Raw genomic sequence first — 12516 nt, forward strand, 5'->3', positions numbered from 1 at the left:
GTTTCATCACTGTGACCATTTTGATAATGTCCTACACATAGGAACAAGGTATTCTAAATTAACAGTATCTAATGATCTAATGTATATATCAGTGCAACATTGAATACATCACTATACAAATATATCTATTTGTATTATATCTATATTGAAAAGTACTGTGACTGCATGCAAAAAGAAATTAGAATGATCTTTTTCAGACAAACACACTAAACTTGATGCAGTGAGATTACAGATACTATTCTTGCCTTGAAATTGCTGTGTGAATAAAAGGAATTTCCAACCATTTAATGTTTTGTTTTTTGGTAATAGGGCAGTGTTTATTTACATTTCGAGTTCTGCTTGTGCCTCGGTGGTAAATATTTTACAAGTCACAGTGGTTAGCGGCTTATGACTAAAGCAAAAGTGAAGACTTGAGCTTCAAATGTAGCAAAAGAGATAAAAGCAAAGCGGACTTTCTCCAGATTGCCAAAGGAGAAAAAATGACCCAATTTTTGCTTCATGTTTTTAAGCTTGAGAGATAATTCCCTTCTGTTGTAACAGTGAGGCAGTTTTATTTTACTTCTAATTAGGTTGTATTGATATTGGTTGTTTTCTGAATGTTGTGTATCATATTTTTCATGATTTGTTTAAATTTAACTGTTATTTCTAAGCTTAGCTTGAATAGACTACAAAATGACCCAGTTAGTAATGACTTCTTGATCAGCCTTTGAATTTAATCACAATGTGTTTCTCCAGTCAAGACAAACCTAGTTTTGAGATGTCATTATCTGAGCGTCCACATCCAAGTGACCTTTCTTTTGTAGCTGTTTTAAAAGGTATCAGCCTGAAATCTTATTTCATTTGTAAAATAACCTAAAATTATATTTTATGTATGTTTTAAATTTACAGGCTATTTGGAGTCATTTTAAAACAAAACACATCCGTATTCATTTCATTTCATGTCAGTACAATATATTTTGAAATGTGTAATTCATTTCATAACAGTCTACTCTCTCAATTTTATGTCATTGTCCCTGATTTTTCATCCAGATCTTAATATACTCTAGTTTTACTGTTGTGGTTTGTAGGGTAATAATGTTGTGCCATTTCTTTTCAGCGAGTTTTAGTTTTATCACACATTTACACCCACGTGTATTACTAATGCAAAAGGTATTAGTAAAGACCATTTAAAGCTCTGTCAGTGCAAATGGGGTTTGGGTGTAGTTAATCTCATTTTATACCAGACACAAAACAGGCCTTAAACTGAAACATTCATTGCACTCATTTTAACTTTGGTAATTTTTGCATACCACATTATTAATGTGTATTTTCAATAACTAATTTTGCAGTGGGAAACTTGACGCCTGTTTTAGCCTTCAAAAAAGTAGGGGAAATACAGTGGGTTGCAAAAGTATTCGGCCCCCTTGAACTTTTCCACATTTTGTCACATTACAGCCACAAACATGAATCAATTTTATTGGAATTCCACATGAAAGACCAATACAAAGTGTTGTACACGTGAGAAGTGGAGCGAAAATCATACATGATTCCAAACATTTTTTACAAATAAATAACTGAAAAGTGGGGTGTGCGTAATTATTCAGCCCCCTTTGGTCTGAGTGCAGTCAGTTGCCCATAGACATTGCCTGATGAGTGCCAATGACTAAATAGAGTGCACCTGTGTGTAATCTAATGTCAGTACAAATACAGCTGCTCTGTGACGGACTCAGAGGTTGTCTAAGAGAATATTAGGAGCAACAACACCATGAAGTCCAAAGAACACACCAGACAGGTCAGGGATAAAGTTATTGAGAAATTTAAAGCAGGCTTTTTGTGGCTGTAATGTGACAAAATGTGGAAAGGTTCAAGGGGATTAAGGGGATCAAAGACTTTTGCAAGCCACTGTATGTCAAATAGTTTATCCGTGATTTTCTTTTCTTTTTGCTCACCAAGTCAAATTTTTAAGTCTCACAAAACAAAAGTTTATATATGTTTTGTGAGACTTAAAAATCTAAAGATCTTTCTATAGCTCATTATAGTGCTGAAAAGTCAAACAGAAAAGTACTTTTCTGCTACTTTTGCAGTATCGCTGCCCTTAATGTCAAACAGTCTCTCTCCATCTTTTTCTCTTCATGTTTCCTTGCTATGACTGGACACACAAACTCTTACATAGACACACACTTCCAACCAACTGATTCAAAGTCTATGCATCTGTGAGAGAACGAGCTACTATACACACACACACGTAGACTTGTAGTCAAGACCGCCTAAACCAAGACCAAGACAATACCAAGACCAGAGGGTATCGAGACCAAGACAAGACCAAGACAGACCGAGTCAAGACCAAGACAAAGTCGAGACAAGACCAAGACTGAGACTGAGACAAAAAAATCTTTAAACTGCAGCCAGATGCTGCATCGTTTACGGGTCACAGGCATATTTATGTGTTTTTGCGATGCACTCGCACAGCCCTCCTCACCGCTGTCTACTGTCTCACTCGCTTACTGAGAGGACAGACGCACGCTCCACTTGACTGTTGCGTCTCTCATCCTCTCTGTTTTCCACATAATGATATTATCCTACATCCTTGCATGTGATTGACCAAGACCAAAGTCCGTCGAGACCAAGACAAGACCAAGACCACCTAAAAGTGGTCTCGAGACCGGTCTCGAGACATCCAACTCTACATACGCGTGCTTCGACCATAAATGTTACAGTACATGTTGTCCTCTTTCAAAGTGTGACAACAGGATGACTAACCTAATGATAAGACTGCTGTTGCAACAGTTTCCTATTTTTCTGAATGTCTTAAGTTATTTACGTTTTTGGTCAAATATTTCTGTCTTCGTTTTAACAGAGTGACAAATATCCATAAAACATCAAACATCTCAAAAAGAAAGCAAGGAGATGAGTTGATGATTACAATGGAGATAGCTCAAACTGTCAGCAATTAAATGGCACACATACCTAACTGAACGTACAGTTCTGTGTTAATTGTTTGGACACTTTGAAAACTACCAACAAACTTACCAATAAGTATTTTTTAGGTCTAAGATTTTTTTTGATTTTTTTTTTTTTATACCCAGTTTTAACATGGAGCCAAGTTACGACTTCCTGCACATCTATGAGGGTGAAGACTCTAATGGGCCTCTACTAGCAAGTCTCCAAGGCAACCAGGCCCCAGAGCGGATAGAGAGCAGTGATAACAGTCTCTTCCTTGCATTCAGATCGGATGCCTCGCTGGGCATGTCTGGATTCGCCATCGAATATAGAGGTAATTAAACCAAAAAACGTTTGGCTTGACATATCCAGGTATACTTTACATTTGGCAACATTAAATAGATTTAAACAGCTTATGATTAATTCTTTAGTGATTACAACTGTTTGAAACTATCCCATTACTGAATTATTACGTAATTATCAGCAATAGAAGAAATGTTGTGGTGATGGTAGAAGTACTGATTTTAGTAAAAGTGATACATATTAGTGGTATACAGGATAGTGTTAGTAACAGTAGTGTGCAAGCAGCAGGAGCATAGTTTTGAGTGTAATAGTAGAAATAGTAAATACAACTCGTATCAATAACATTCACTTTCAAAATAGCATCTCAGTATAGGCCTAATGAGGTTGAAAAGAACAAGGCAAATCAATGTAGGTTTCTAGCAAATAAAAGGTATTTTATGACTGTTTCTGCACATTGAAATGCAAAACAGTGAATGTAAAAACGATAATGTGCTTGCATTGGGTGTAATGATTAAAAAGTCGATGCAGGATTGTTTAGTGTGCAGACTGGATCAAATTTAATCTGCCTATTCTTATTAATCCCTTCATACAGGATAAGTTTTTGTGGTTTGTTTTATTTTTTGTTTTTGTTTATCAGCCGAACACGGTGCTCCTTGCCAGCCGATGAGTTGTTTACTTCAAGTGATTGTGACTTATCCTGGTTTGGCTTGACTAGGGGTGATTTAACGCTTATAGTCAATACAGTACTTAGTTGTTCAGCTGAGTAGAGACTAGATCTGCTCTGGCAAATTTTATAAATCCCCTTTTCTTCTTGATTCCTTTATCCTATTTATGTCTAGTTTTTAAAAAAGACCATCACCTATTCTGTTGTTGGTCTCATCACACTACCTTACACTTCTGTACTTTTGTCATTATTCACTACCTTTCATCTGCCATCTTTCTAATTAAAATCCAGCCTTAATCATCTCTCTGTTTCACTTCTATCTTGCCCTCCACCTTTCTCTGTCTTCCTGCCCATTTCCTTTCTCAGGCATAATATCTCATTCTTATTGGCTGATCACAGAAACGCAAACAAGCTGGTCCAGCTCCAAGTCATAAAGATCCAAGACACTGTTTGACCACTATTTGTCTTTTACTACTTTATCGCCATCTCATTCTTCTTCTTGTTTGCTCTTTTTGTTTTGTTTTGTTGGGGGTTATTTGCCCTTTTATATGGGAGGACATATTGTAATTCGAAATGCTGGACTATAAAGATTTATGCATATTGTAGAAATGTACAGCTCTGAAACTTTATTTACATTATAATAGAAAAATGATTAATGTATTTCCTAACAGTATCATAATTCTCATTGTTACACTGCCTTTTCTGTACCGCAGGTTGTTGTACTGTTATAAGTTTGCAAAAAAAATCTAAGAAAGTAAATACAATTTTTATTTTGTAATAAAAACTATTAGGCTACTCTACTCATACAGACACTTTCCCTCTCAACAGAAAAACCAAGGGAAGCCTGTTTTGATCCCGGTAATGTTATGAATGCCAGTCGGACAGGGTACGACTATAAATTGGGATCTCAGGTCTCCTACAGCTGTCACCATGGCTACACAATAGCAGGTGAAGATACCATCACCTGTGTCATGGGTCCAGATGGAAAGCCAGTGTGGAACAAGGCACTGCCATCATGTAAAGGTAGGAGTGACGCATCAGGAAATACAACCTTGTGCGTATTGCTGTACTATAATATTATTGTTACAGTAAATATTTATTAGAAATCTGGTAACTCAGAGGGTAAACTGCACACTGTGTTCTCTGTTTGATTCCAAATTGGGACCTTGCTTTTCCACTCTCTCTCTCTATTTTTCCCCTGTTTATTTAAATAACATGAACTTTATGAAGATTTTCTCTGTATTATCTAAATTTCATATGAATCTTGGTCATTGTTATACACTATCTGGTAGCAACACTGTAGGTTGTACATCTCGCTTTAGCCATCGAGCTTCCTTCCTGAGGAATGATAGGTCCAGTCTTTCAAAATCATAGACTTTATTTGGAAAACTCCACCTTATATATTTGGCAACTCACTCCATTGTTTTGTAATGTTTGAATCCTGCTTTTTATAAGGATTGGACAATACACCCCCACCCCCCCCCCCAAATTAAAAGTTCATTCAGTGCCAACTAGCTAACATATTTTAACTGCCTCTCCAGAGAAACTTTTGTTCTGTGGAGGACTGGACTTTAACACCACTGTCTTGGATTGGATTGCAGCTTGTGATTTTAGGACTTATTGTACTCTGAAGATCTTCTGAGCTTAGGGGGAAGGGAACTAGTTTGTGAACAGAACAGAATAAGGCTTGCAGTCTGAAACCTTGTTAAAGACGGTGGAATGAAAGTCTGTCCTTGGGACAAGGGACACTGGAGAGGCAGCTGATTATATTGCTTCATTATTTATTTACAGGACCAACCACATTCAAAAAACCCCAATCTCCTACTTCCCATTCCCAGATCTGGATTTAAGTGTAGTTGTTGTCTTTACGTGTGTGTGTGTGTGTGTGTGTGTGTGTGTGTGTGTGTGTGTGTGTGTGTGTGTGTGTGTGTTATCAAAGCAGTCAGGGATTGGGGACTGAGCTGTCTGTGTGATTGACAGCTCAGAGAAGCAATGAAATGACACCTGCCAGAGTGCCATTCATGGTGTATATGGGTTTGTGTATGTGAGAGAGGCATATCTGACTAATGCCATGTGGGTAAAAAATTCAGAGCAAGGAGGTAAGAATTAAAAATGGTTATGGGCACATAGACATAAAGCACATATTCCTACTTTGAAAAGTCTCCTGTGAAAGCTCTGTTTAATAATGTCTGGGAGACAGTCACAGGCATTCAGGGGTGTGAGAGAATAAGAATGGGATAATTGCACTCATAGTAGGTATTTGAGAAAAGCAAAAAAAAACCAAAAAAAAGAGCAAGAATAAGAGGTTATCAAGTCATTTTATTTCATCCTCTCCTTCATCGACTTTATTTCAAGGTAATAATGCCACTTAGCAGATTTAGCAGACCAACCCCAACCTTTTGCCCAGGTATTGTTACACAGGATAATGTTTTACTATACAGTAAGACCATAATTTAATCAATAAAATAAAAAATAAAATAGTCTATCTGGTAACTAAGTTACTTATACACACACACAAGCACACACACAAAGTGTGCAACATATACACATGTGTATATACACATATACATATACACATGTATATACATATATACACATATACATGGGTATATGTTTTCTTTTACTTTTACCTTTTAACTTTATTATTGTTAACTAGGGCTGCCACGATTTGTCGACTAGTCACGATTACGTCGACTATCAAAATCGTCGACGACTAATTTAATAGTCGATGAGTCATTTGAAGCTTTGTAAGATCCCAACAGACGCAGGAATAAGTAGTAGGATTTAACAGTGTAATAACGGACTGAAACAGAAGATGGCAGCACTGCATGTACAAGGATGCCAGCTGCCGTTAAACCCCGAAGAAGAAGAAGCTGTGTCCCAGAATTCATAGCGCGGCCCATCGCGGCCCCCCAAGAGCACCTGCTCAGTTTCCAACAATGGCGGCAGCTAGTTAGTTTTAATATTACTCTTATTATTCTTTCTGGGTCACAAAATAAACGTTTAACATATTTTCAGGCGAGAATGTAGCTGTGTAAACCTCAAATATCTGCTCAGTTTATCAGGACACCACATACTTTCAAAAGCGCTCCGACGTTTTCGGAGACGTCTGTTACCCACCAGCTCGATAGCTAGCTGGGGATGAAGGCACACTAAGAACCGGTGAGAACACCGGACTCCCGGCAAATCATTTTCAAACCCACCGCCGTCTTTCGCTACTCAGGTTAAACATGATATATAAGTCACTTAGATAACTTAAAAATGTTATTGTTTGGCTTTTTTCAGTATTTTATTTGTTCCTGAGTAAATCGGTTTGGCTGAGATTAAAGTTATAGTTTTTACACAGCTGAATAAATGTCAAGCAGACAACTGATTATCAGAAGTGTGAGATGCTCGAGAATATACTCCGATGTCCTGTTATATTTTAGATAGCAAGGAGCAAACGAGACTGAGTTTATTAAACTTCACCGAAACAATCTGCAAATTTCATTTAAATTCAATAAACTATCATCTTATCTTTATTTTTAGTTAGCACATACCTTAAACACTTAAAGCTGTAAGCTAATGATAGTTATATAAGAGCAGATGCATGCTGGTGCAATAAGCTGTACGTTTTACATCCAATGGATGCATGATCTGATTAGTCGACTAATCGCAAAAATAATCGGTGACTAGTCGACTATCAAAATAATCGTTTGTGGCAGCCCTATTGTTAACACTATTTCAGTAATATCAGGCCTGCTCTCTGGATGAGAGTTTCCTAAATGCAAGTCAGTTTAGTTCCTGCCCTTTCAGTGATCCCAATAAATGGTTAGATCTCCTGAGATTGTCATTACCTACATTATAAACAATTCATATAGTCAAAGCAGAACGATTTGACTAAATCCCACTCTGCAGTCTTTCGCCTTTGCTCCCTCAGCTCTGATTGCACATTGAATTTTCTCACCGCATAGTTAGGGAAGTTGCTCTGTCTCTCTGTCTGTCTCTCTATCTTTGGGCAGCTCCTGGGGCTTTTAGACCAAACTCATTAGACAGGGTGAGACCTCTTTAAATAATACATCTCCACTTACACTCCCTCCGTCTCCTTTTTTCTCCCTTTCATCCCCCTCACTCATCTCCCTTCTACTCCTTTCCTTTCCTTTTTTCTCTGTAACTACTTCTCACTCTCCCCTGTATCTCTCTTCAAGATTTTTTCATCCTCTGTCTTTCTTATTTTACTTTCCTCCTACCTCCTCTGTCTGTGTCTGATTTGCTCTGTATGTTTCTCTCACAATTTCTCTCTAGCTCTCTTGCCCCTTCTTGCCTTCTCTCTCTCTGTCTTTCTCTCACACACACACACACACACACACGCACACACTCTTAGACACACATACAAACACCTCCCATCTCAAACCGCTCTTTTATTGGTTTCCATGGTAACTAAGAGCTGGTGCGAGAAAGAAGGAATTCTCCGTGACTGTTGATAGGGTTGTGTGTAAGACCACATGTGTGTATGTGTGTTTATGTGAGAGAAGAGACACAGAGGTAAAGTGAGAGAGTGACATAGCTATAATAGAGTGCCGCCTAGAGGCAGTTTTCCTTACAAATGCGCAGCATGATACGCGTGCATATAGAGTGGTAGAAAAAGTAAGAGATCCCTGCAGAATTATGTATAAGAAGCACTGGTCATAGAGGAGACAAACAAAGTCCATACTAAATACATTATTCAATGTTGACATTCAGGTAAGAAATAGTCATTCAAATGAAATCAATAAAAGGTATTTAGATTCAAGGTAGAAAAGCTGGAATTTACATTACTCATCAGCAGATGAGTTATATTTTTGTGCTCCAAAAATGTATTACCAAATATCAGAACTTTTCAGTGACAACTTTTCTTGACTATAAGCCAAGGTTGAATTATTTAGAAAAAAAAAGTGCAGAACTCTCTACAATGTAAAAAACAGCACTGCATGCCATTATGTAAACTTGTAAAAGAATCACTGAGGCGAAATGCTTTTATCAAAAGAAGTTACGGGATAGTGTGAGGGTGACTGTCAACCAGTGGAAGCTCAGTTAAAGCTTAGAAAATCTAAGAACTAAGTCTTTTACTGAATTATTTTAATCAAAGGATATTTGGTATTGAAGTGACCCAGTCAGAGTCCAGATCTAAATCGAATAGAAACGCATCATAACCTCTTAGAGCCATTCGCACCCAGAAGGTTATAAATACGGCTCTTATGAAGCAGTTCTGGGAGAAAGAAGGATCCAAAATTCCTTCTGAACTTTTTCCGAGTGCTATCTGTAAACACAGTTAATGTGTTGTGTCTGCAGAAGAAGGAAGAAGGACAATTAAAAGCCTTACAGAGAGCTAATAGGGCATAATGCTTCCTGTTCCTGGCGAGCTTTTAATTTAAAACATCTGGAGGAAATATTGAGTTTATGGTCAGTGTCAATACTTAAAGAACTAAATATTACCTAATATATTGTAGACAAGAACTGACTGGAATGAAAAGGTGAATGAAAGCAGCATATCTCTTGACAAGTATGAAAAGACTAAAGTTGTTATACTGGTGGAATGAGTGCTGTAGCATGGTGCATTATACCGAATTTGCCAAGTGAGCACCGGTAATTTCACGCTTTCTCGGTGGATTCTGCCCATGTTAATTCACGCTCGCATTTGCTGCCAGTGCTGCTGGTGTTCAGGGCACATGCTTGTTGACTTGATCTAGACAGAGAACATATTGCGAGTAGCAGGTATAAGTCTAAAAGGACTTTTCATGTTGGCTTTTTGGATCTTAGTATGTTTTTTATGTCTGCAACTTCAAGGTGAAAATGATAAATCCGGATCCGAGGTAGTACAGGGAATACAGAGAAAGTCTTATATTGTATTAATCATTCCGTTTCTATAAAAGGGGTTATAGACTTACATATACTTTACTACTTTCATTTTACTGCTACTTTCTATGAGAAAAAATGTCATTAGATAAAGACATTTGAAATGTGCAAGACATGCAAAGCAAATGGCATAACCATTTTTTTTCCTGAAGTTTTCATGGATTTCATTCTCATTGTGCTTCATAGTATAAATAATGGATTCTGTTGTGTATATGTTGTGCTCAAGAACTGTGGTTATTACGCTGTTGACAAATGAATCCTTTTCTTGAAATGTTGAAGTGACAGCAGCGGCTGTGTTTATGGTTCCAAAAAACACTTACTGGATGAACTGCAACCCAACTTTAAAAGTTTAGGACATTTCAAAACTCTTTCCTGTACTCCTGCTGCCACCATGAGCCCTGCTGTGCCTGTATGTTTGTGTGTGTTTGTGTGTCTTTATATTTGTATGAGAGAAAAGGGAAAATGAGACGCACATGAACTACAAGAGTGTTGTGTGTGTGTGTGTGTGTGTGTCGATGATCAAAGCTCATAGATGTGTGAGAGAAAGAGAGTGACTTGCATAGCATCTTTTGCATTTATTTGTGTGTGTGTGTGTGTGTGTGTGTGAGAGAGAGAGAGAGACAGAGGGTGTGAATGATCAAAGCGCATGTGTGTGTGTGAAGGCTTTTGATAAGGCTGACACCTGAGCCTAGAGCAGCACCACTGGGAGATTGTGGGTAGATCAAGACAAGACCTCTAGACCTGAGGGTTTGAATGCTACAGCACAACAAAAATCAATCCAGAAAGTATCAATCAATAGAAGAAAGAAAGAGCATGATTACTATGATGCTTTAGGAAACAGGAAGAAAGTAGAGAGGGATATGAGTGGGGAGGAGGTGGAGGATGAGTAGGTGGGAGTACAGCAACTGTCTAGCAAAGAAGTAGAAACCAAGTTTTGTTGTATTTATATTCTTAGGATGTAAATCAGTTTTACCGAGTGAGTCTTAATGTCCACACATGGACTCAAAGACTATGACATATGTTACAGATAAGTCCTTGAGGGCTCAAGGCTGTACTACTGAGAAATCGGAAAGTGCTTCAGGGCTCTCTTGTGGAATTTTTGAGCCCACAGTTTTCGCAAGACTGAAATGCTGAAATCTTTGCTTGAGGGAATTATCCTCAAGGGGCTGTTGAAGTGGATGTTCAAAATCATCCAAAAGGGGAAAGAAAAATAACATTAGAGGGGCTACCAACTAACAACGTTTAGGCTAACATGATACTGTGTTTTAAATTACTATCAGACAGTTTTATGAAACCACATATGAACCCACACCCTTAGTGTCACTTCTTAGTTTCACAGATGGACCTCTAACCCAGGCAGTATATTAATTCACAGAGTGCTGGCCCAGTTCTCAGGCTGTCCTGAGAACCTTTGCACTCCCATGCTCTCACATTTTCAACAAGCACGGAGGTGACGCTAATTATAGTCCACTAGGGATCACAGCTGATATTGTGGGTGCACATTGGGACTAAGCCAAAGTGATACACACCATAGCAAGACGAGAAGAGCAGAGGCCGGACAAGGTGAGAAGGGAAGGGATAAGACTTACATGGTGAGTGTGTGCGTGTGCCGGGGAAGGTGACACTGACAGATTTGCTAGTTGCTGCTGTTTTTTTGTGCACACACATGCACGCACACATTCAGAGACACTTACACAAATGTCAATGACCTCTGCTGACCTAACCTGCAATATAAATGTCTGCACACCCACATGCTGTTCTCGCAAAAGGTTTGCAGCTCCCTTGGGGGTGCAAAAAGATGGAACAAGCTACTGTTAGGTGTGTTTCTTGTGGGTCATGCATTGGTGGTATGGATTAATAGGCTATTTTTGAAACTGCACTACACTAATACAGGAGATCCCACACTGTGCTCTTGCACAGTACCACATAAATTCAGCTACTAAAGTTTTTATCCCGCTGTGTTGTTGTCAAGAGGAACTAACTACTTTGAAGAGGGTGCACCAGAACTTTGGTCTCACTTATGAAAGAACATGTGGCTCTTTGTTATAGCCCTCTCCTGAATTGTTTTTAATGTGATATATAGCCACCAAGTGTTGCTGCTGCATCACACTTAATGCTTCATAGTGCCATGGGATGTGTTGTTTATGGGTAAATGCGTGGGGCTTTTTTTCCCAAAGAATCCACAGTGTCGTTGATTGTTTTTTACTCCGTTAAGTGGAGACATCACTTTTTAAAAAATATATGTATATTTTAACAATTTACCACATTTAATGATGAGATGAAAAATGAGATTTCCTATATATTCCACTCTGTCCTAAGTGAATATCATACATGCACACTCTCATACACAAATGCACATGCCCAGATAGATATCAGAAGACGTTTACATTATATAACAAAGCCTCGGAGCCACAACGGCCCAAGTGATATTTGGGGACAACACAAGTTTTCTGCTAAACTAAACAACTTTGGAGCCAATTGCAGTCAGTTGGATTAAAAAAAGAAGAAGAAGAAAAGAAAAAAAACGCAAGAGATTAGAGTAATGATATGCTTGCCAGCTTCTTTTGTAATGGGCAGTGCTCCCAGGAACAGGGAAAAAAATGAAAAAGAGACATGGCTAAAATCTGTACGCTTTATTGCAACATTATGTCCCTAAATAACTGAAGCAGCAAAGCGGATGAAACTGTTTGGCCACTAATGCCAAATGTTCCTTGAAATGTTGTTACCTTAGTTGTAGAGTAGCAGTGGAGCAGAAG

General features: G+C 38.2%; 1 protein-coding gene across 1 annotated transcript in view; it reads left to right on the plus strand.

The window, feature by feature from the left end:
* LOC120721224 (CUB and sushi domain-containing protein 1-like) overlaps positions 1–12516 on the plus strand; it is a 412254-nt gene that overhangs the window by 325796 nt on the left and 73942 nt on the right. Inside the window, 2 exon segments of the mRNA XM_040011416.1 lie at positions 3066–3253; positions 4715–4909. Coding sequence (XP_039867350.1) covers positions 3066–3253; positions 4715–4909 — 383 coding nt within the window.

This window comes from Simochromis diagramma, unplaced genomic scaffold, assembly GCF_900408965.1.
Source record: "Simochromis diagramma unplaced genomic scaffold, fSimDia1.1 OVJJ01000603.1, whole genome shotgun sequence".
Classification (NCBI taxonomy): Eukaryota; Metazoa; Chordata; class Actinopteri; order Cichliformes; family Cichlidae; genus Simochromis; species Simochromis diagramma.